At 32.2% G+C, this 25,076-nt stretch overlaps 3 protein-coding genes across 4 annotated transcripts; 2 read left to right on the plus strand and 1 right to left on the minus strand.

Annotated features, from left to right (window-relative positions):
- The first annotated feature begins 401 nt into the window (after nt 1–401).
- Nucleotides 402–5,496, plus strand: ATERDJ3B (DNAJ heat shock family protein). The gene is made up of 10 exons (XM_028045899.2): nt 402–705; nt 806–954; nt 1,066–1,192; nt 2,038–2,149; nt 2,751–2,867; nt 3,102–3,188; nt 4,345–4,404; nt 4,482–4,559; nt 4,738–4,809; nt 4,901–5,496. Exons 1-10 carry the CDS (start codon nt 635–637, stop codon nt 5,057–5,059), a joined length of 1,032 nt encoding a protein of 343 aa, XP_027901700.1. The 5' UTR covers nt 402–634; the 3' UTR covers nt 5,060–5,496.
- Nucleotides 5,497–9,656: 4,160 nt separating this feature from the next.
- Nucleotides 9,657–13,273, plus strand: LOC114182223 (phospholipase A1 PLIP2, chloroplastic-like). The gene is made up of 5 exons (XM_028069043.2): nt 9,657–10,773; nt 11,098–11,607; nt 11,784–11,843; nt 11,916–12,332; nt 12,429–13,273. The coding sequence occupies exons 1-5, from the start codon at nt 10,204–10,206 to the stop codon at nt 13,005–13,007; spliced, it is 2,136 nt and encodes a 711-aa protein (XP_027924844.2). The 5' UTR covers nt 9,657–10,203; the 3' UTR covers nt 13,008–13,273.
- Nucleotides 13,274–21,789: 8,516 nt separating this feature from the next.
- Nucleotides 21,790–25,076, minus strand: LOC114192524 (uncharacterized). 2 transcript variants are annotated; one of them, XM_028082272.2, is made up of 3 exons: nt 24,834–25,076; nt 24,342–24,742; nt 21,790–23,294 (listed from the first exon to the last, which is right to left on the minus strand). In XM_028082272.2, exons 1-3 carry the CDS (start codon nt 24,897–24,899, stop codon nt 21,986–21,988), a joined length of 1,776 nt encoding a protein of 591 aa, XP_027938073.1. In that variant the 5' UTR covers nt 24,900–25,076; the 3' UTR covers nt 21,790–21,985. The 2 variants fall into 2 exon arrangements, with proteins under 2 accessions (XP_027938073.1, XP_027938081.1); XM_028082280.2 differs by having other exon boundaries at nt 24,829–25,042.

The following is a 25,076-nucleotide window of genomic DNA, read 5'->3' on the forward strand; positions in this document are numbered from 1 at the left end:
CTGAAAGCATTTTTCAGAAGTTTTTGACGAGGTGGAAGAAGAAATTTGATGAGGTAGAGGAAACAATTATCGTCGTTCAAGTATGTATGTAAAGGTCTACCTCACATAAAAGTCACATAAAATAAAATAAGGGTGGTGTAAAGAGAATGGTATAGTGTGATAATCGAGCCCGTTTAGTAGCCTTTAATTGGGCCAATAGCACAGCAATAAAACAGCCCAAAAAGCCGAATGGCAATTTTGTGAATTTCCAATTTACGGGAGTTTCCTGGACGTTAGGAAGGGAATGAAACGCGTGAATGGGAAAACCGACGTGGAGAGCTATGATTGGTGGGAACAACTAAAGGCTCACGGTGATTGGTCAGTTTTGAAACGAACACGTTGCAAAGCAAAGCGTATTGTCGACTCCATACTCCGTAGTCAAGTCTTGGCGGAATCACTTTCAGGTTCGCCACTGCAAGATAGAAGCACCACCCACATACACGATACATACGCAACGCATTACAAGCGCAATAATCCTTAAACACCAATTCCCAGACCCTAACCCTCAATTTTTATTCCGATTCCAACGAGATCCGAGGGACCATTGCAGAGCCCTAAAATTAAAATTCCCTTTCGGAGAGATCCAAATCTCTTCATGGCGCATCGAAGAGTCAAGCTCTTGTTCCTTCTGTGCGCTCTCTGCTATTCTCTCAGTGCCATTGCTGGGTACCTCTCTCTCCCTCCCCTTTAAACGCCAACGTACACTTAATTTGTTCTGCATTGCACTTTGCTTATATATGCGTATTTTGTTTCAACGTGGTTGCAGGAAGAGCTATTACGATATACTTCAAGTGTCGAAGGGTGCATCGGACGATCAGATAAAGAGGGCGTATCGGAAGCTAGCCTTGAAGTATCATCCTGATAAGAATCAGGGCAATGAAGAAGCGAACAGGAAATTTGCTGAGATTAACAATGGTATATTTATACCTTTGGTTGATTTGGTTTTCATGATCTGGTGTTCTATTGCCATCTGTGTTGGTTTTTTAATGTTTTTTTGTTGCTGCTTTTGTTTGTTATTACTGGCAGCGTATGAAGTGCTGTCGGATAGGGAGAAGAGGGGTATTTATGACAGGTATGGTGAGGAGGGTTTGAAGCAGCATGCTGCTGGTGGAGGTGGAGGTGGTGGAATGAATTTCCAGGATATTTTTAGCACGTAAGTCATTATCTATAGCTTTTGTTGGATTAGTTCTTAATCTATCCCTGTCGACATGGTTTTCTTGTGCTATTAGTCACTATTTCTTCATTTGACATCATTGTACTTGAATTAGTATGTGTACATAAAAAAATACAAAGAGTACATGAATGGGCCAACAGAGGCAACTAAGGAAGGATATGCAGGTTTTCTATAATAATCTTATTAGCTCGCTCTAATAATCTAATCAGAGCATTTATATGGTTTTATTGATCTATGTTATAAATCTCAATCTAGCCGTTGATTTCTGGCCTGAGATTATTTTGTGGTGAATAGGCAGACTGCTGTGTTATGGATGCGTGCATGGTCTAAATTGCGGTCCTGGTTGTAGGCTTTGTGGCAGTTACGGTGTGAGATTACTATATATTTGCATCAAAAAGTAAAAATAAAAATTTCACAATTACTCTAATTATTGGTGTATCATTTTACAATTATGCATCAATATATCACGTCTTTTCCGTGTACTACCATGAGGTGCCTTCTGTATTCCGTCAACATTCCACATGACCTCACCCATTCAATTATTGACTATCAGGAATAAAGTAGAAGGTTAAAATCTAAATCTTTGTTACTATTTTGATAAACAAGTGAAATTGAACAATGCTGACGATTTGCTAGACTCAATTGTGTCTATGTTGCGGCCATTTATGTCAAGAAAAATTAAACTGCACCTACGGGCTGTTGTGCTTGCGAGAAGCACCGTTGTGGATAACAATTCTGAACCATGGATGTGTGTTTAGTGTTATAGCATGGGCCCTGAGCTTTGTTTTGTGAGTGACATTGTGAAACTTAATTGTTTGTTTTAGTTTCTTTGGCGGAGGATCAATGGAGGAAGAAGAGAAAATTATAAAAGGAGATGACGTGGTTGTTGAATTGGATGCAACACTTGAAGATTTGTACATGGGGGGTACCTTGAAGGTGAGGCCACGTCTATTTACTGTTCTAACTCTGAATACACATATTAATTCTATATTTCGGATGTGTTTGTGTACCACATGCCATTGTTGAATTTCAGCTACATTTTTTATTCCAAGAATATAATTGGACATGGAAGAGATCCAAGATTTTCTAATTGGTTTTCATGTGAAACATGGTATCGGCAAAGTACATTTTTATTTTGCTACACCTGCTAGTAGAAAATTATGAATAAAGTGAGCTGCAACTAATAGTTGAGAGGTGAAACTTACTTCAAGCTCAGCCTCGTGGATCTAATGGTCATGTCTTGTGACATATTCCATACACATGGCTACTGACATTCTTGTAGATTTTTCTTAATTTGCTTCTCCAATTCATCTTAGATACTTATAGTCTGTCTTATGCGGTTAAATATATTGATTGAGGAGGCACTTTAACCACTTGTCAGGCATAGTTTAAACTGTCACAAAAGATATTATTCAATGGAGAGATCTGATCCGTTACTTAATGACCTAATCATGCAACAGTACTTTAAATAAATATTGAATTTTAAAGTTATTTGGTTCTTATTTCTCTTTTTTATGGCCATTGCATTTCAATTCAGGTTTGGAGGGAAAAGAATGTACTAAAGTCAGCACCTGGGAAAAGACGCTGTAACTGTAGAAATGAGGTTTATCACAAGCAAATTGGGCCTGGGATGTTTCAACAGATGACAGAGCAGGTAAAGAGAGCATCTGAGAATGTTTACAGGAAGACATTTTTCTTTACCCCTGTTATTTTTTAAAGATGCTTATATCAATAACACACCGATTTCGTGTTTCATGACATTTACCGGTGTGATTGTGAAATGTCTACCTGTTGTTCATGTGTTTGGGGTGGGATTGTGCAGGTTTCTCTTAATCCTGTTGCCATATGTGGAAAATTTTAACTCATATTTCTGAATTTGCCTGTGCAGGTTTGTGAGCAATGTCCTAATGTCAAATACGTAAGGGAGGGGTATTTCGTCACTGTTGATATTGAGAAAGGCATGCAAGATGGACAGGTAATATTTTACTGTGTATACACAAAATTTAAGTATGCATACGATGTCATATTACATTTTCATAAAATCTGTCTACTATGAACTATGAAGTATCCAGTCATGAGTACTATATCTAAATTAGGAAGACTAAGGGCATTATAGTTCCAAGTTTAGTCGTTTTAGATTAGCACCTATTTAAAATTGAACATTTTAGCGTGAATTACACACAGTATTTTTAAATTCTCTGTTTTTGTTTCACTTGATATGAAGATATTTTATTGTAATCACTATACCTATTTGTACATTTGTAGTGTTTGAGATAATTTTGAAAATTAAATTATTTTAATGAATAATTGTTGCTGTAATTGATTATAATCAGAGTTAATTTTTGCTCGAGTAAGCTTGCTGAAAAATTAGTTTGAGATAATTAATTTTGTTCGGATGCAATAAAAAAGACAGTTTTTATAGTAAATAAACTACCAAAAGGGGTATGTATGAAGTTGCAAGAGAAAAAGATGTTAGGAAACGAGGGTAATTCGGAGTTAACATGTGTGAGAGAAAAAGAATCTGTTGAAAAATTATCATAAGCTTAAAATCCTAAATACATAAAATCAGCTTTTTCGGTCACCTAGTACATATAATCCTCGCTGACAATATCATCAATGCTTCTAAATTATCGGGGGTACATTCTTTTTTCCTAATTTTTTGGTGTATATATCGGGAACTCAGTGCTACAAAGTCGAAATAAGTGAATTTTAAGATATACAACTCCAACAGCCACAACCTTTTTTCACTACATGGATTTAGCTACTTGAACCAATTGACATTGTTATGCATGAGGGATACTGTAGTACAAAGAGAGAATAAAAATCTGAGAAATTCGAAAGAGGCCGAGTTTCAATTTTAAGGATTTTCTGCTTATCCATCATCAAGTAATCAAAAGCAAAAGCTGTTTATGTTACTCCGCCGACTCTACCCCTTCTCTATTTTCCACTTCTGCTGACTGTACAATAAAAAGGAATGCTAACAATAAACTTCCCAGTTCTTTATTTCCTCTTGTGCTCTACCTGTGTTACGTTGCAATTAAATGATGTATTTTTTTTTTTTTTGAATTTTTTTTCAAATTTAAAACTGACAATTGAAGACAGTAGATTTACAAGATATTGTCCTTTCACAGGAGGTGCTGTTTTATGAGGATGGTGAGCCCATAATTGATGGAGAATCTGGAGATTTAAGGGTTAGTAACTTGTCACTTTCGGTATCCATTTTATTGGGTGGGTATGCAGGATTTTAACCATTCATATGATTGAACAGTTTCGTATCCGTACCGCGCCACATGATCTCTTTAGAAGAGAAGGCAATGACTTGCACACTACTGTCACTATAACTCTGGTAAGTAATGCCCTTTGGTGATATGCATATCAATTGCTTGAGTTGAAAGTAGTTACTACTGGTTAGCACGGCTTATTCGAAATAAAGACATTGTTGATTTTGCGAACCGGTAACTGCTCTCTCAGATATTGGCATCCTTAAATATTTACTTTGTAATATTAACATGAATCTTCTTCAGGTTCAAGCCCTTGTTGGTTTTGAGAAGACCATTACGCACCTAGATGAGCATCTGGTGGACATAAGCACAAAGGTGAGTAAGAAATATGGTTGCGTCAGATCCTAAATGGTTTTGGTGTGCGTGTGTGAGGAACACAATTGACAGAATTATTTTGACTCCTCAGGAAATCACAAAACCAAAGCAGGTGAGGAAGTTCAAAGGGGAGGGTATGCCATTGCATATGAACAACAAAAAAGGAGATCTTTACGTCACTTTTGAGGTTCTATTCCCCACGTCACTAACGGAGGATCAGAAAACAAAGATAAAATCGATTCTTGGTTAGAGTACAAACAAGATACGTATTATTTCGTCCATCATGTCCTGAATGTGACATGGTTAGGTGGTTATAGTAACGCATACCTAGGGCTTTCCTTCCATGGCCTTTTTTTGTTAGTTGTCAAATAGAACCTTTTCCCCTTCGTAATGATGCGCATTCTGTAATCCATGCCGCCCGGTAAATCAATTGCTTTCTTGGCGGTGCTATTTTGATACAAGGTGCAACACTAGCTGAACAAAATATGCTTCCATTGTTTTGTACCGTGCTGAATTAGTTCATCTTGTGAACTAGATTAGATTGCTATAGAACATTCGGCTTACTGAAATTGGTACATTTGTAGCTGCGGAACTAGATTAGAATGCAGATGATGGACAATAACCACTGTGCGATACGTTTGTACTTGTCCTTAATTCTCAACGGTTATTAAACTTTCATTTCAACAATGTTGGTGATGTCATTTGTTTGTTGGTGCAACCTTTTCCTGTAGATTGTCACGTGACTCGTGTGTATGTCTTATTGCATTACTCATTCTGATTGTTTGGTTTGCTCATCATGATTTCACATAAACATTCTAATGATCGATTTAAATCGATAATCGAAGTAAACCCTGTAACTCATACTGTTATTTCAATGAATGAATGATTAACGCCACCTATTGTGGAACACGTGCAAGAGTAGTTCAACTCATACAGTGAACTAACTTTTTGTGTTTCTCATTTGGATTAGTTCTAAAATTGATATGAACCACGTTGGAGACCAACCAAGATTGAGGTCTTGCTTCCAACCTGAATTAGGTTCGAATTCAATAATTTCAATCTTAACAGTTGACTAATGTTCAATAGGTTCTCCAACAGTTTCCTTAACCATCTCTAGCGTTTTCAAGGAAAGCCTAATTAATCTTTGACTCAGCATTTTCTTTCTTTCCTTTATAGTTAGGTCTGGTACACATCTCTCCTCCTCTAGTTGTTTCCTTCAAGAACCCACCACCAGCATTAAACAACAATGTACTTTTTCTTTAAGTCTGTTATTTATTTATAATATTTTTTTTAGTTGCATTCTTTAATATTAGATAAAATTTTGTCAATGTATATTTATTAATAAAGTTACAAAATATAAAAATAAATATATCAAACATTAAAGACTTACCTGTTATTTTTTTTTAAAGAATCTACGTATTTTTCAAAAACGAAATCGCTCACTTCATTAATTTTATGTTTTAAATTTAGATATATCAGGCAAAAAGAAGAAAAAATAGGTAGGATAATTATATAAAGTAAATAATACACTACTTAAAAAGATTATGTGTAACAATAAAAGAAAATTTAGAAATTTAATTGATTATAAATTCTTTCCAAAATCTATTAGAAATGCTCGAATATTTAGATACTACCCTCCCACAATTTTCTTAAAACTAAGCTTTTATCAAAAACATTATTTCTGGGTGTATCTTAAAGTCCAAAAACTCTGATATATTTTACTAAATGCTTCTAAGTTCTTAAATGGTTTTAATAGTAATATTTCATAACTTTAATTAATAAGTTTAAAACGAGAAGACATTGTTAAAATTTCAATCTTTTAATATTACCATAATGCACATTTCTTTTTATATTAAATTGTTTTGATTTCTTTAGTCATTAATATGTTTATTTTAACATTTATTGTATATGCTTGTAAGTCAAAAGTAAAGCGCTCAAAATGTTTTTTTACAGAAGATAATGTAAAAAAAAAAAAATACTATACATTAATATACTTTCAATTATTATTCATTAAACTAATAATTTTTAATAAATTATAGTTTAGTAAAAACAATTACGGTTAAAAATATTTTTGTAAAAAATATATTAGTACAAGAATGCTTTGAATTGATTATTATATAGAATCAAAACTAATTTTTTTCATCTGAGTCTTGTTTAAATAATCGAAAGAAGTATTTATTTTCTGTATGTTCTTCGTGTTTCAAAATTACGATTACATTAATTATTTACAAGAATTTAAAAATATTGTTTTTTCTAATTTTTAATATTCATGTTATCAACATTCTTTCAATAAAATACTTTTATTTATTTATTTTATAACAAATTTTCTTCTTAAATGAACAACAGAACTGTTAAATAAAAAATATACGAATTATATATATATATATATATATATATATATATATATATATATATATATTATGCACACACATATTATATTTATAAAACTCAATTGTCTAATTTAAAAATTTTGTTAACTTATTTAATAACAAAAAAAATGTGCCTTCAATTTATATTATCTTCAAAATTATTATTGTGATTAATAATTTTCCTAATTATTTTTAAGTGTAAGTCCTTTACCTTTTAATCATCAACCAAATATATTTTAATCTAAAAATAAATAATGCAAAGAATGTTATCGATTAAGTTTTATGAGAAAAAAAAATCATTTAGAAATAGGATTGGCAGGAGTAATTTTGCATAATAAGTAATATGAATTTTGATTAGACTGTGTCAATTTTCTAGTAAAGGTATTAGGAGAAAGACCTATAATATTATTCAATTAAATAAATTAATTCTATAAATATATTTTAATAATATTGTAAGCTTTTTTTCTTTTATATATATATATATATTATTTTAAATTTTTTCCTAAATATATCTAAATGATATTCATAATATAACTTCATTATATGGTTATTATACTTTTTATTTGACTTATTTTTAGTTTTTATTTATTATTATATCTATAATAAAAGTTAAATATTTTTTTACTATCTGAATTTATATGTAAAATTGAAATTTCTCTTTTTTATATATTTTAATCTCAAAATTTTAAAAATATTAAATATAATCATTTTAATATAAAGAAATTAATTTTGTTGTACTATTTAAACAATATTCCATGTTAATATTTAAGTTGGAATATGTCAAAATAGTACAAATAATTCAAACTTTATTATAAAAGGTATTTGACACAAAAAATTAAATACAGTTAAAATATAAGAATTATATATATATATATATATATATATATATATATATATATATATATATATATATATATATATATATCAATTCATTTTTAAAAGGTTTAAGATTAAAATATATTGAAATTTGATTGAGATGGAAACAAATCTTAATTTTGTATCAAAATTTAGAGACTAAAAACATATTTAACTCGATAATAAATAAGATTATTTAGTTATAATTGTTTTAATATTGGTTTTTCCATAGATTCCATTCTTTTGATGATTTTACTTATATTGAATTTACACTTTTAGAATTTCAAAAGGGATAAGCATGTTATTGTACTCAAACTACCCTACTTTTATCATAGTAACACTAAAATTATGAACTACAAATTAATGTGTTATATGGAAAACTACCTCTGTCATGTATTACAAAATTTAAAAACCTTTTATTATTATTTTTTTTAATTTCACTGCCGTGAGTTTCACATATACCATATATATAACTCATTATTGTGAATTTAAGAAATTTAATTACTATCGGATGGTTAATTCTGAATATCTTTATTTCTTGTAAAAATTATGCAGCCAGGATTTTAAATAAACACTTATTTTATACAAATAAAACTTAACATAAATCTATTTCTAAACATATTTTAAAAAAGTCTATAACAAACAAATATTGTAAACATATAGTTATTTTTAATTATTAATAGTATCTTTTAAAGATATTTAAATTATATTAAAACTATTGTAATTAGATCACGATACAATTTTTTGATTAGATTAATTTTTTAATAAGCGAGATGATATAATTATGTACCGTAACAATTATAATTAGACATCTCATCATCTTTTTAGATTGTGTTTCATCTTTCAGATAAGATAGATAATTATTTTTATTTCCTTACGATATTGTCTTTTATTATTAATTTCTCGGAGTCTTTCATGAGAATATATTCGAAACATACACCTCAAATAATTAAATCAAACGAGTTTAAGAAAATTAATTTTAAATTGTTTTTAAAATAGTTCTTAAAAAACTGTTCGTATATTACAAATTAGAAAACAAAGAATATATTTAGCACGCCATTGTGGTTGAAAAGTTTGACCGTACTACTAATAATGTGTTTAATGTTGGTCGAAACATTATTTTTTTTACGTAAGGTATCTTTTTATTTTCAATATCTAACATAGTCAAAATTAAAGATGAGTGATACTCCCTCGTTATTAGTTTTTATTTATACAATATTAATATTTTTAATTTATTTCCTTTTAATGTCTATTTCATGTACTATATCTTCAAAGGGTGTAATGTAATATCTTCTCTCGACTATTTGAAACTATATCTTTATCTATTCGTATATTTAATATTTTCAATATTTTATTTTTTTATATTATCTTTAAATTATATTTCATAAAATATCAACAGCTAAGAAATTATATCAAATTTTGTATTCTTAAACTCAAAATAAAATTTATACATTTATTTATTATCTATTTCAATTATAGCATAAATCATATATCTAACCGTTTATATAGAAATTAAAGAAGAAAAAGATAAAATTAAAGAAGAAAAAGATAATATTAAAGGGAAAAGTGTTGTAACAGAATTTGATTTTTAGAAAAGGATTTGCATGGATAGCCGACACAGCTAGAAATAGTATATATTGAGAAGGACCAGATTTGGTTAATGCAGCAAATGAGGAATGTGGTGACGTGTGTTGTAGCGAGCGAGTAGAGAAGATACGCTAACACAGGTGCGTGAGGGTGACAATCTTCCCAGAAAGATTGGAACAGGTTTCAGAAGGAAACTGAAGGAAAACACCCATACAAGGACACGTCAGTGACTGTAGCCATGTTGTTCATGTACACTTTATACGACGTGGTACTTCCCTAAAACCACGCGCTTTGCCACGCACTTTCGGATTGAAACGACACAGCTGCAACGAATAAAAGCCAATCACAAGGTTCGAAATTGGAACGACCCCTTAGATTAGCAAATAAAATCTCCTATTTTTGGGTATCCGTTTGGTTCCAACGCTTACTTTCTCTTCTTTCATCTTATTTTGTTCAACACGGATCCAAGGAACCTCAAGAACCTTTGGGTTCCACCTTCTCCTTTTTTTCTTCTTTATCAGCAAAATCAAACCAACCAAGACACATCGTAAGACTGTGTGATCGTAACGTAACATAACATACAATGGATGCTCTGTGTTTACACAGTAGCATCTGTAAGATAACTTCGATTACTGCAACTGCACGTGCCAATGATTACGCGTCGCACTCTCAGGTGAGCGCGCTGGGAGGCTCCTCCTTGTTTTCCAGATTCTCTTTTAGATACCCTTCCACGTCTTTATGTCCACAACAACTCACGGGGAATGCTGCCGGCAACAATGGCATGGCCGTCGACGACGCCGTTTTGGCAGATAATGAAACTGAAGAACGAGAGCGACAAAACGGGAATTGGGTTTTCAAGATGTTTCATGCAAGGTCTGTTCCCAGTGGGGAACAGAGAAACGACGAAAACGATGAAGACAAAGTTGTTGTAAATGTTCTAACGGATAAAGAAAAGGAGGAGGAAGAGTGTGATGGCTGTAGGGTTGATTACGACGACGAAGACAATGAAGACAAAGAACAAGAAGATGAAGAGATTTTGTTCGACAAAGACTCTTTTTCGAGAATGCTTCGGAGGGTGTCATTGACCGAAGCTAAATTATATGCACGCATATCCCACTTGGGCAATTTGGCATACTCTATCCCCAAAATCAAAGTACTTTAAATCCTCTATTTCCTTCTTTGGCATACCTTTTTAGCCAACAATTTTGCATTTTACCTTAAATGAATCAGATTAACAAATTTTCATATACTGGTTTAACTTAAAATTTTCACGATGCCTTTGAATATATCATTCTCAGAAGATTTCTTCAAAGTAATGTAAATGTATAACACGGATATGCTTTTCGAAAAACCCCTCCAGGTTTAATGTGGATGAGGCAGTAATGAACATTTTAGTTATCAAAACTAGGAATTTGGTTATTCAAGAATCACTAATTTATATACGATACTAATTTACATTATGTCTTTTTTAATTTAGCCAGGGATGCTCTTCAAAAACCATGGTCTGCGTTTTGTAACTTCATCCATAGTGAAAAAGAAATTGGCTGTGGCAGCAGAAAAAAACCAGACATCGACTGCAATTCAGAAAGAAGAAACTAACGACGAGGATGATGTGGGAGAAACAAAAGAGAAAAAGAAGGGTGGATACGTGATAGGTGCATGTACTGCATACGAGACTGCTGCTTCTGCAGCCTCTTATCTCCATGCTCAAACAAAGAGCATACTTCCATTCACATCTTCCAATGCCGTGGAAGATGAAGAAGGTTCACATGAAGCAAGCAAAGAAAGCTTTAAAGGAAACAAGATGACAAACACGGAGGAAGAAGCAGCTCTGAAGGCAACTACTGATTCGGTAACAGCAGTTGTTGCTGCAAATGAGGATGTAAAACAGGCTTTTGCAGATGATTTGAGCTCGACAAGCTCTTCACCCTGTGAATGGTTCGCATGCGACGATGACGAGACTGCTACAAGATATTTTGTGATCCAGGTGTGTATCTTAATCAGGGGCTTGAATTTATTTTGTCATAGAACACTTGAACATGACAAAAACATTACTATGATAACGGATAGCTAGTAATGCCTTTTCGAAGTTAACATTTTTATGTCAAATTTGGATTTATATTTACTCTGATATGTCCAATTAATCATTGTTTTAATATGCAGGGTTCCGAGTCATTTGCTTCCTGGAAAGCGAACCTACTATTTGAGCCAGTTAAATTCGAGGTAACTATTATTATTGCAAGCTAAGTTAGCTTAGTTTTTGTTTTTACTGAAATGAGGATTTATTTTTGTCAGGGTTTAGATGTCTATGTGCATAGAGGTATATACGAGGCTGCTAAAGGGACATATCAACAAATGTTACCAGAGATTCGTGCTCACCTAAAATCTCATGATTCCCGTGCAACTTTCCGTTTCACTGGACATTCTCTTGGTGGGAGTTTGGCATTACTCGTAAACCTTATGCTGTTAATAAGAAAAGAAGCACCATTTTCCTCTCTGCTTCCTGTGATAACATTTGGGGCCCCATCCATCATGTGTGGAGGTGATAGTCTTCTCGACAACCTAGGATTGCCACGGAGTCATGTTCAAGCAATCACAATGCACAGAGACATTGTACCACGAGCGTTTTCTTGCAAGTACCCTAACCACATTGCAGAACTGCTAAAGGCTGTTAATGGCAACTTCCGCAATCATCCCTGTCTTAATAACCAGGTAAAATTCCACATTTTTCAACCTAATGAAGCACTTGTTTACAATTTCTCTTGCATTCTTAGCCTCATTGAACTGTTGGTGAATGTTTTACTGCAGAAGCTATTGTATGCACCAATGGGCGAGCTCTTGATCCTACAGCCAGATGAGAAATTTTCGCCAAGTCATCATCTTTTGCCCTCGGGCAGTGGCCTGTATCTTTTGAGTGGTCACTTGTCAGAATCTAGTGACTCATTGAAACAGATCCGGGCAGCGAAGATGGTGTTCTTGAACTCACCACACCCACTTGAGATATTAAGCGACCGATCTGCGTATGGATCTGGGGGAACCATTCAGAGAGATCACGACATGAATTCGTACTTGAGATGTGTGAGAAGCGTGCTTCGCCAAGAACTTCACAAGACTCGCAAGGCAAGGAGAGAGCAACGGCGGCGAAAGGTGTGGTGGCCTCTGGTGCTGCCACGTGGGAGTGAGAGTGCGGCGGTTGGAGGGTCCATGATATCGGTGAATATGATTCACGACGAACCTTCTCTCTTTGGCATGATCGAGAGTGGGAGAGAGTCGTTGAAAAGGTTCGGTAGTGTTGTTGCATCCCAACACATACAATTGTTTGTGGTGCTTTTGCTTCCTGCAAGGTTGTTACTGGTGGGAGCATGTAACTTAATTAGCTTAAGATGAAGAAGACATAACCATTGTTTGTTCTTCCCATGGGACAGTGATAGAGAGGGCACATTGTTGGTGACACAGTTAGAACATTCTTTATTCTTTCATTTCAAAATCAAAATTTATTGTATATCTCTTCAATTTACAAACGATTGAGCATTAGGTTAAATCTTCTTTATTCATTCATGATAGGGCCACTTCAATTCAAACTCCTCCCACCACACCATGTAACGTAGCAAGTACTTTCACGGACAGGGTTATTTTTTATTTTATAAAATTAATTGATTAAATGAGTTTAAAGTGAAGTAAACTTCTATTCATGGTAACTTCTATTCCAAAATTGTCGAACTAAGTGTAAATTTATAACTCAAAAATGATTTTTTTTTTTATCACACTTCTAATGTCATTTTTAAGAGAAAACTGAATTCAATCTGCTATGAAAAAGAAAGAGGCTGCCCAGTTCTCTAAACGGCGCAGCTTCTGTCTTGTGCATATGTGAAACTGATTCAAACATTGAAATTTAACCATAAGTCACAGGGCAAAAGAATAATCCCCGAGTGCATTTGACGATTTGACCATAAGTCATTAAATTTTTTTAAATGATTTTAAATATATAAAAAAAATTGAAAATCATTCAGAAAATATCATTTTAAATTATAAGAGAAAATTGTTAAAATTTAATTTTAAAAAAATCATTTTCCAATTTTATTATCTCTATAAATCCAACAAAGAACAACACTCTTCACTGTGCGCTCAAATTTCAGTGGTGGAACTCAAAATCTCAAACATACAACCCAGTTTATTTAAATAAAAAAAAAATTAGTCAAGTCTTTACCATTTCACATCACCCCTTTCTTCATCAAACAAACATTTTTTTTTGGGTTCCATTTAAGCACAGAAACCTTAAAAAGGCACTATTGTTTGGTTATCGGCAATTCCTTTCTTTACTTTCCTAAAATTTTATATTTTGAAATTTATTATCTACGGTATACTGGTATACTGTGACGTAATAATACTTAAATTTATAATTTTTATGCAATACTTTATTGATATTTATTAATTAAATATATAATTTATAAAATGATATTACTTTATAATAACAATCATCTATAATTTTTTATTTTAAAAATTTTAATATATATAATTTTAATTTAGATTCACACAATAACAATCATATATTTATCATGTTTTTAAGAATTATAATTTTTAATATACATAAATCGCTATCCTATTAAATAAATGTATCAATATATTAAATGTGTGTGATATATGATATATACATATCATATTCATGCATAAATATATATTATTTTATTTTAAATTATATATGTTGAAATATTATTTTTGTATTTTAAATTATATATTTCAGAATAAAAAAATTATATTTTGGATTATATTCTGAAATACAATAAAAAAGTACACTTTATATTATACTGTATATTTCAGAATATAAAATTTAGATATTGAATTGCAGAATCTAAAACACAAAAGTTTATAAAAATGCAAAGAAATTTATGAAGGTGTTGGAAGAAACTACATTATATCGTGAAATGATTTTTGGATTTTAGACGGAAGTTATCTGAGATATTCTAAATAGCCCATTAGTAAGCCCAACAATAAATGAAGCAAGACTCTGGCCTAATACTGTTTACTTGTGCACCTTGAAAACAACTTTTGAATATTTTCTTAATTGTGACATTGATATTCATTATTTATTTCTGAAAATAACAAGAAAATTGTTTTCTTGTCGACGTTATTTATACATCTTATCTTACCTTTTCCAGAGACACATTGTTACCATTTATGTAAAAGAATGCTACTAAAATTTTGAAATTAAAGAACCAGACATCATTTTCATTTATTAAAATTTCAAAGTTTATCAAACCCTTAAACTAACAAAAAAAGCATCTGAAATTTACTGTGAAGGATAATGAAAATATTTTATTTTAATTTATACATAAAAAATATACAAAAAATCATATTTATGTTACATTTGCATCATTTCCGTATAAAAAAAAGATTTCTAAAAAAATTAAGATAATAATATAATAAAAATATACATCATGTAAATACTATAAGTAATAATACTTACATTACATTTATGATTTATCTTTCAACTTATCTACAGAATTTTATTTCTCTTATTTATTTTCTTAAAATGCATATTTTAAATTCTATTAAACTTTCCACGGCTAAAAAGTAGACACTTTATTTACATAGAAATAAATTGGCAAGTGATCTATACATTTTTACTTATAACAAATTTAAAAATTATATTTAAAAAATAGTTAATATTAAACATCATCTACGTCATTGAATTTAACTATTTAGTAAATTTTGGTGTTTGGTGGTAGGTCTAGTTTCGATTGGATCATCGATTTTATTAGTAATATTATAATAAGAAAAGTGAGAGGTAGTGTAATAAAGAAAAAACATTTTAAAAAGATATAAAAGTTAATAAAATGTTTTGAAGGCACTTAAAGCGATGAAAATCTATAAAATATTCAAGGATTAAAATAAAAGAAATAAAGAAGTAAGAAAATAAAGAATGATTCTAGTTAATCAGATTTTATATACGAGAATATAAATGAAATAAACATTCTCATCTTATTTGGTGTCAAATCTTTATACTGAGTTTGTTTTTAAGGATTTACGGTTTAAGATGACGGATGAACCTTATTTGTTTTAATGGATCAAAGTTTATTTGTGTAGAAAAATTTTAAAAAGTATGAAATATTTTCATGAATGAAAGGAGAGGAAAGAAAGACAACTTAACAATATACATCGACCTAAATATTCTTGAATTTTATTAAATCTCAACTTAACAAGTATGCTTTTACTTAATAATAATAATTATAAAAATAGTAGTAATATTAATTATATTAATAATAATAATAAAATTAATAGTAATAATAATAATAATATTAGTAATACTAAAATTAATAGTAATAATAATCATACTAAAACTAATAATAATGTAAAAATTTTATCTATTAAAATATTATTTCATATCTATTACCTTTTTTAAATAGTTGATAAATTTTTACAAACTTTCTTTTTAAATCTTCCATTTTTATCTTTTTCATTCCTCAAACAAATAAGCTCATTTCTCTTTCTACATTCTTTCAAATTCATTTACTCACTCTCCTTCAAATACAACTTTAAAAAACTTTAAGCGATTAAAATAAAAATAAAAACGCAAAAAAGCAATAAAATGAAAAATGCTTTTATTGAATAAGATTTTATACCTTTTGACTCAAACAATCATATTTTGTGTGAGGGTCCTTAGGACAATTACTATAAATTTATGCAATTAAGGGTTCACCCTAAATATTTTGTGCAAAGGAAAATAAACCAAAAATGAAAACATAGAAGAGGTAGGGTTGTTTCAGTTTGGTGTGATTCTTATAGGGGACAGAAGGCTTTGGCTTCATGTAAAGTTTCAAACTGTGGGATCACAAAAGTCTACTTTTTTTGTTCATATTTAAATTTTCAAGTGGAAACACCAGCAATCAACCAAACTATAGTACATAGGAGTACCCAACCCACTCCCTACGACTTTTTCAGGCACACATCAAAAATTACAAACACCCATAATCTAATTCACATGCTCCTCCATTATCATCTTCATGCTCCATACTCTCTTTTCCGTCCACTTTCACCTTCACCTACATTCAAATTTCCATTCACACTACAGTGTCTATCACCAAATACCCCAATCAACCATATTCATAGCATTCGTTATTTTCAGAACCTCTCCTTCAACAAGTAACGTGTTTTCAACAAGTCATTACCATTTTTCATATGTAATTAATACTAAGGTACCGAAATTTAATTCACTGGTTTACATATAGTGACATAAAAACGATTCTATATGAGTTGTAAAGGTTGCTTACTGCAACCTTGGATCTCTATAAAACACTTGTTTCTCTTTTTAGCTCATAATCAAACTCCTTAGACTCCCTAGGTCCCAAACAATAAGAAAAAAACAATTCTTTTTCGGCCCTTTTCTCTTGTAATTATCTGCGTTGTTATAGAGTTAATTAATGAAAATAAATAATATGAAAAATGTTGTCAGAAATTTTGGTCCAGCACATTATGCCACCATGGTTTGACAGAGACCCTAAAGAAAATCTTATACAGTTCATCATTGTTTCGATGGAGAAGCCACATGATAATAGCACATGCTGCCTCTAACATTATAAGTGCCCATCATTTCCTTATCGCTCCCTACATTCAAACATGTGCTGTTCTTTTTTTTCCTTCCCCAAACACCTCTCTTATAATGTTTCTACCTATCTCAACCTTTTGCAAAACATTTTCTTACTCTCACATATTTAAAGGAAATCAAAACTCTTCAGAGTTTAAGATTTACCAACTCTTTGCACTGTTTAAATACAATGTCATTATTGCCTGATAATATGAAAGAGATGTTGTTAATTTGTGATCCTAGACTATCCCTTATTAGTGTCTATAGATTTAACAAAGTGTACAAGTTTAAACCACTCACAAGTCATGAAAGGATCCAAGAGCCACACTAAAACATGCACAAAAGAGGGAAGAAAAAGTCTTCACAACACTGACAACAGAATAAAGTATAGTAAACAAAAGAAGCCCTCGGTAACGTGAGAAGCAACTTTTTTTTTTCCGAAGAAATTGAAACGTGCTTTCAATTCCAAAATACAAGTTGTTTTTTGTTTTCTTTAATTCATCAAGTTTTAAAGTTTGACTTTAAACTAATCTGTCTCAATAGTTAAAGATTATTTTCACCAATAATATCAAACTGTGACAAGAACAAAACAATTCCCTCATTGAGTTCAACCCTTTTCCTCATACGAAAAGGAAAGGTTGATGTAAAAGAATAAAATAATATTCTGTCAGAGGAGTAGTTCGAGAACACTAATTCAACTTGCTTATCATGCTAGGTAGAAGAATTCTTTTGTTGTCTACACAAATGATGCAGATGTGCCGGACATGTTTTTCTCTCTTCCACCCGTACAATTACGTTAGAAATTTAAGTTCGAGTCTAAGTTTTACATTGAGTAGAGATGAGAAAAAAGAACATTATATAAGAATAAAAATCCATAAATTCATTGCTTTAAAATTTTAGGTTGGAGTGGTTTTAATACCTTATATAGTTGGGTTCAGATCTTATTAATGCTTGTTCTTTTCAATCAAACCTCACTTGTAAGTGTAAGAAGTTCATTGTTCTAAATTTACCTTAAATTATACAACTCTTAATTAATATTATTTTATTATATAAATGTAATATGTTATAAATAAATACACGTTTCAATTATAATTCTATGAAAAATAGGAAATTGGTGAAGAGCAATAAAAAAAACTTAAAAAACAGTACAGTGTTAGCTGTGTTGCGTTGCGTTGCGAAGTTCACAACACATCCATTTATATATTTATTTCATGTTTCAGAAATTCAACCAAACTCACATTTTAATCCCCACCCTGACCCCATAATTTTTAATAATGTTTGGTTGAAGTGAGTTGGGAAGCACTTTTAGTGCAGGTGGCTAACACGATGTAAGGTGGGGAGTTATTATTTTACATGGCCACAATTTAAATTCGTATCCTCTAATACCTATGCCAAACATTGCACTATTATTAATTCGCTTTCCTCTTCAATTATGGGTTCTGATTTAAATTCTGTATTTCATTTTTATTAATAGCTAGAAAGGTTCATAAAATATAGTACAAGATTACTGCTATCAATTAACGAATTATTTGGTAAATGAATGATCTATCAATCCAGAATTGAATGATTGTAGATGACTTAAGACATCTCGATCGATGTAAAATCATTCAAGAGTTTTGTGGTTGAAGGGTGAGAATTGTGAGAGGGTAATAATAGAATAAGGTGGAAGAATAAAGTAGCGTTCTTAAAGGAAAAGGGACGTCAAATCTTTTTCTTTTAATTGTTTATTTTTGCTAAAGGAGAAAAAACATCAAATCACTTGCAAGCAAGAGAAGGAAGAAAATTTTGGGTCTCCCCGGTAAGATAAAAAAGAATGAGACTATTGAACATTTATGACTATTTACGAAGCTTCTAAGTTAGGAAAACAAAAGTTGCATGAAATGGCCGTCAAATAAATGCCTTACAAAAATGGTTAACAATTTACATGTACTGTTGTTACATATTAGTGAGAAACACACCGTTATTGGTTATGGTTCGCCCAATTCCACCTTATTTTATATAGGAAATTTTCAATTAATGTGAGAAGTTTAACATGTACTATGTACTGTATATAATTTTGTAAGATTATATTGTTTTTAAAATATATTTTTAATATGTAAATTTAACATGTACAGTATATAAACAAACAAATATTGTTTCTTGTACAAAATCGAACTGTTCTACAAAATTTAGAATATCCTTATAAGATATCCCTTTATATTATGTAAATAAAAAAAGAGTATAACTACCTACAGATATTCTAACGTTGAAATAAATCAATGTAATCTAAGTAATCTGGTTAAGAAAATTGAATTTTAGATATCTTTACATAAAAGTGATTTAAATCATCTTTATGTATTGTATACTTGTTAATCATATTAGACTATTTCGGAAATATTTGTATTCTTTACTAAATGTTAATGAATGTCTTTCCACAATAACAAAATAACAAATGAGTTTATTACCATATTATCATGTTGATATGAAGTCTTGATCTTTGTAGTCTTCATATAATTGTTATGATTCTAACGAAGATGAACCCATCTTAGATAATGTTGCTATGATCAAGAACGAAATAATCTTTGTAGTCTAAGAACAAATACTCAAATTTTATTTTATAAATTATTTTTGTAAAATTGAACGGGTTTTTTTTTTTTCTTTATTCTTTGACACAATTTTTTGACTTAGTATTTGCAATTATTTTCAGGGAAAAAGATACGTTTTAAGTTGGTTTCACATTTTGGATTGAACTGAGCGTCTAGTCAGCCGGTGCGTTAAAAAGTTTTGTTTTCTGGCAACAGTTGTATCATTGGTCCAAAGTGACAGCCAGGTTATCACTGTACAAGCACAATAATGCATCTTTTGGTGAGAGCAGAAAAACACAGGCCTTTCCATGAATCAGAAGCCACGCCTCAAATCATTAACCATTATTGTTCTTGGGAGGGTGAAACCCACGTTGATTCAACTACACCCTCTTAATATTGTTCAAACCAAAGGATTCAAAATTTTGATTTTCTCTGCTATTTTACAAAATAGGTGGTACCAATGCAACACCACCACCCACCACCAACCTCCTCAGACTTGCTAACACTAGCTTTCACTCAACCTAAAATATAGTTGTACGGAAAATGTGTACAGAGGCAAATAAAGATAATGACATTTTGTACCTAATCGCTTTGTTTTCTTCTACTGAGTGCAGGATTAGACACCTTGCTCTTTTGTTGTATCCGAATCTGTATGGACCTGAAGGGGAAGGAGAGAAAAATCTGACACTCCTTTTTTCCTGTTCACTTCAAAACTTTTCACCACTACAATATGACCACATGACCACGTTCACGTACCTCAAAAATATAAGCACCAAAAAGAATTACCCAAACAAAAGGTATAATATTTTGAGTTTTATCCACAAACTCAGGGAACAACAAATTTTTGGTAGATACAGAGCAAAAAAAATTTAATGAAATGAGTTTTCCTGATAAAAGTAGAAAGCAAGCAGGGAAAGGCGGCAGAAAAAGGAAATCATCTGCAGACTACGATTCCACGCAACTGCCACCGTAGCAAACAGTAAAAACTTATATTTTACTCCACCAAATTAAACAATATCTTAGTAATTTTTTTCCCATGTTCGTTACACTTGAAAATAAAAACGATATCTTTAATAGAAACTATAATACAATACTAATAGAATCACAAACACACATGTGTTGTAATTTTTTATTCTGCAGTCTTTCTTTATATAAGTAAAATATATGCATTATCATTTTTTTTATATGGTTTTATTAATTATATAAAAAAATTAATTAAATATATTATTTATTTTATACAGTATGAAGTTATGTTATAATAATAATAATAATATAATAGAATATTACATTATAAACACTTACACCTTAATTATAGATAGAGGTGACTACTTACCTTTTTTTTTATTTATAGATTCTGTTCCCGTTATTTCTTAATCTCTTTTTTGTTTTTGTTTTTCCTTTTCTTTATTTTTTATATCTTTTACATTATTATCTTTATCATGAATTTTGTATTACTGTGACTTTAAAATATTATTAAGAATAAATAGAAAAATAATTTATGTGTACCAAATTTATATATTGTTATAAATTTAGATTTGTTTTTCATGAATGTTTAAATTTAATTTTTTCTTCGTATACTGATAACCAATTTGCTTTGTTAATTTTTGTTTTTTAACGATGTATTAGTGAATCTACTAGTTTAATAATGAAAATGTCTTGGTGTATTTAAATTATTAAAAACACATTAAATTTCATCAAAATTTATAACAAAATGCACCTTTCAAATGACAAACATAGTTGACATCGTGTTGTTGGGAAACCTCAAAATTTCCATACTTATCTCTGCGTGTAACTTAAATTTACTCTAACGATAATAGAGATAATAGAGACAGTAATTTTATTATGAAAAACTCTTTTAGAGCACGTTATTTTGGATGAGAACAATAATGTAGAAGAACATTAAACCAGCCACTCAATTATGGTTAAACGAAACCGAATCCAAATCCAAATCTAAACCAAAATCAAAATCACTTGTATACAAAATCAGAGGGAGAAATGAGAGAGCAGGGTTGAAGACCAAACATCCCAAAAGAGAATCTGCATTTCAGTACTCATAATCTGTACATCTAATAGAGATAATAGAAAGATAACTAATGAAAGATAAAAATGAAAAGGTAAATTTTCCGGCAATCTAAATATTTTGTTTTTGATTTCCACTGTCCGTACCATCTCCGACATCCCCCACCCAACATTTCCAGTTCATACGCAGTTCAATTCAATCAACAGCTCAATGCTTCATACTTCACCGGCATGGACCGATTAAATCCAGCCTGAGAAAGCAAGTTTCCCACCACCGCAATGTCACGGCAGAAAACGCCCTGAAACATTGCCGGATTCACAGTAGAAGAACAAACCATGGACCTATTTTGAGACATTTGAGCAATATTATTATTGTTATCATTTTTATTATTATTATTAATATTATTATTATCTTTATTATTATTATTATTATTATTTTCCACGCTGCTCCTGGTACACTCAACCTTGCTCACCAACTCAGGTTCATCGGGTTTCTCTTTCTGCACTTGAATAGCAAGCAAAGCAGCCTTCTTTCTCTGCTTCTCAGCAGCTTCCTCATCCATGATGTTACTCATCACAGTAGTGTAACCCCTCTGAACCAATCTATACAACAACAAAGATGACATCTTCGCCCTCTCTTTAACCAACTCAACATCACGCTCATCCGCAAGCTCGCACCTTTCGATGAACCCCGTTGCCTTATCAGGCTTGTGCCGCAAGGAAAGCAACAAGTGAGCCCTTTCCAACTCCGACCGGGAACAACCTCGTCGAACACCAATCAAAGCATAGTAATCGACGTTCCCTGTTTCTCCAGATGCCAGCTTCTGTTTCAGTTCTTGAATTTTATTAGTGAGGGTGCAGAGTTTCCCTGGAATTTCCCTATAACGCACGTTGTGGCGCTTCCACGCAGGACCGGGAAGCTTGCGGTCTCGTAAAATTGAATTGTAGAGGAGCTTCAAGTGTTCGAGGTCGTGAAGAGCATCGGGTAAACAACGAATGTTTTCAAACAGTGAAGCTCTGGTTTCTAGTGCTTCAATGCAAGTGGGGTCCAAAGCAAGGGCGCGGTTACAATCCGCAATTGACTCTGCGATTCTACCGGCGGAACGGTGAGCGGAAGCGCGGAGGATGTAGCATTCGACAAGGAAGCTCTGCGGTGCGCTACGCCGGCCGTCCACAATTTTCGAGAAGTGGCGGATGGCCTCTGAGTAGAGCCCGGCGTCGAGGGCGGCCAGTGCGGCAGCGCGTCGCCGGAGGAGGAACTTTATGTGGCCGAGGAGTTGGGTCACGCTCTCGGAATCCGCCGCAAGAAGAGTTCGCGGTGGAGTTGTGGGTGGCGCATTTGTGGCGTCGCTGGAGAATTGGATGTTCGTAACATTGAAGCTGTCTTGCGACCAGCACACACTCTCGCGCCGGAGTGTAGCGCTTGCAAGACGCTTTCCCGTTTGAAGAAGAACCATTGCATCCTCCATTAGGCCTAGGTGGCAGCATGCTTCACCCAACACCAAGTATCTGTTTGAAAATTCCACGATCAATTAGTTGTTCACGCACTCAAACTATATAATAAATACCAACATATACTCTCGTGGTTATTTATAATTTAGTCATGAGATTAGTTCTTTACATGATATACGGTATATGTTTCAAACCATAATTTCACCATTTGATTTCCTAATTTTGACTATTTTATATGTCAACTCACTTTATTTAAAACATTAAAAATAAAAGAAATATAATAAAATTCTTTATTTTACTTAATATTATCTTAAACTTAGAAAATATAATGAAATTTATATTATATTAAACTTAGAAAATATAATGAAATAGAAAACACATGACACTTAAAAACTCCGAGGAATTGACTAAAGTGGAATAGGGAGTCACGAAACTAGATAAAAAGATGAGAGCATTGGCAAATAACTAAAACAGGTCTACACAACACCAGTAATTTAAGTCACATTATATACGGCAATCGAGATTACACTTTAACGTAAGAAAGCTCTCTATTAGCATGAAATCTTGAAAACATGAAATTCTATCTTTGAATTTTGAAATATAGGTAGGTAAACCCTGAGCGTAAGGGGGAAAATGGAAAGAAAAATAGTGAAAGATAAATATAAACAGATACGATGTCGTAACAGGAACTGCATTCATTTTGTTTTGCTCTGAACGATTAGAAGAAGATTATGGTTTGTGAGATAAGAACAGAGAGAGACCATGTACAATATACAGGTCTGGTTTAGTCATAAATAAGTTAAAGAAAACGTATCAGTGAATATTTTTTTATTGTGCGTTACCACTTTCGTTGGGTGTATGGGTGACAGCAGGGAGCATTTACTCAAACCCGTTTAAAGGAGTTACTTCCATATGATCTCAAACTTAAATAAAAGTCATTAACTAGGATTAATTAATTAATTAAATAAATAAACAAAATGAGTTCCCTTAAACGAAGAAATTCCCTTTTTAAAACCTGCAAAAACTCCACGGCAAAGCAAAACCAATGAAACAAAATAATGCAAGAGTGTCAGTGAGAGAAAATAAAAGGAAATGATGAAATACCTCCATTGCCCTTCCTTCTCGCAGTTTTTACACAGCCCTGCCATGACCTTCTTCTTGAGGTCGGAAACAGAGAAGCACTTGAAGCTCTGATCTCGCACCGGCGACTCACAGGAGGAGAGAAGCTTCACTCCCTCTCTCGAGGTGTCGGAGGAAACAGAGGAGGAGGAGGAAGAAGAGGAGTCATCGTTGATTCTGAGGCTGGGAATGTAGTCCTGAAGCATATCCGCAACCTCCTTGAAGCGGCGCAAACAGAGCAGAGCCCTGGCTCTAAGCTCAAGCGCTTGGTCCAGCCTGGGAGAAATCGCCAGAGCAGCTTCTAGAAGGTTGAGAGCCGAAACAATCTCCCTCTGATCTTGCGTCGCTATGAGACTCCGAGCGTCTTTGATGTATTTCTCAACAATCTTCAAAACGAAAAAAAAAAAAAAAATTGCAAACGTGTCATCCAAAAGATTTCCAATGAAACTGAAATTGTAAACAGAAGCCATACCTTACCTTTCGATTGGTAAGCCACCAATGTCTTTTTTCTGTGGAGGATAGAGTGTGAGTAGTGATGGCCATTTTTGAGTTAATCTGATGAATGTTGGAGCATAAAAGCGTTGTCCCTTCTTCTCCCACAAAGGGAGAGAATATGGAGGGGGGGTGTGAGAGAAAGAAGAGAGGAGGGAATAGAAAGGTAGAAGAAGTTTAGGGTTTTTTATATGGGTATTCAGTGAGTGGGTTTCGTGTAGATGTGGT

The sequence above is a fragment of the Vigna unguiculata genome, chromosome 1, assembly GCF_037176805.1.
Source record: "Vigna unguiculata cultivar grain cowpea cultivar isolate G323 ecotype 2 chromosome 1, ASM3717680v1, whole genome shotgun sequence".
Classification (NCBI taxonomy): domain Eukaryota; kingdom Viridiplantae; phylum Streptophyta; class Magnoliopsida; order Fabales; family Fabaceae; genus Vigna; species Vigna unguiculata.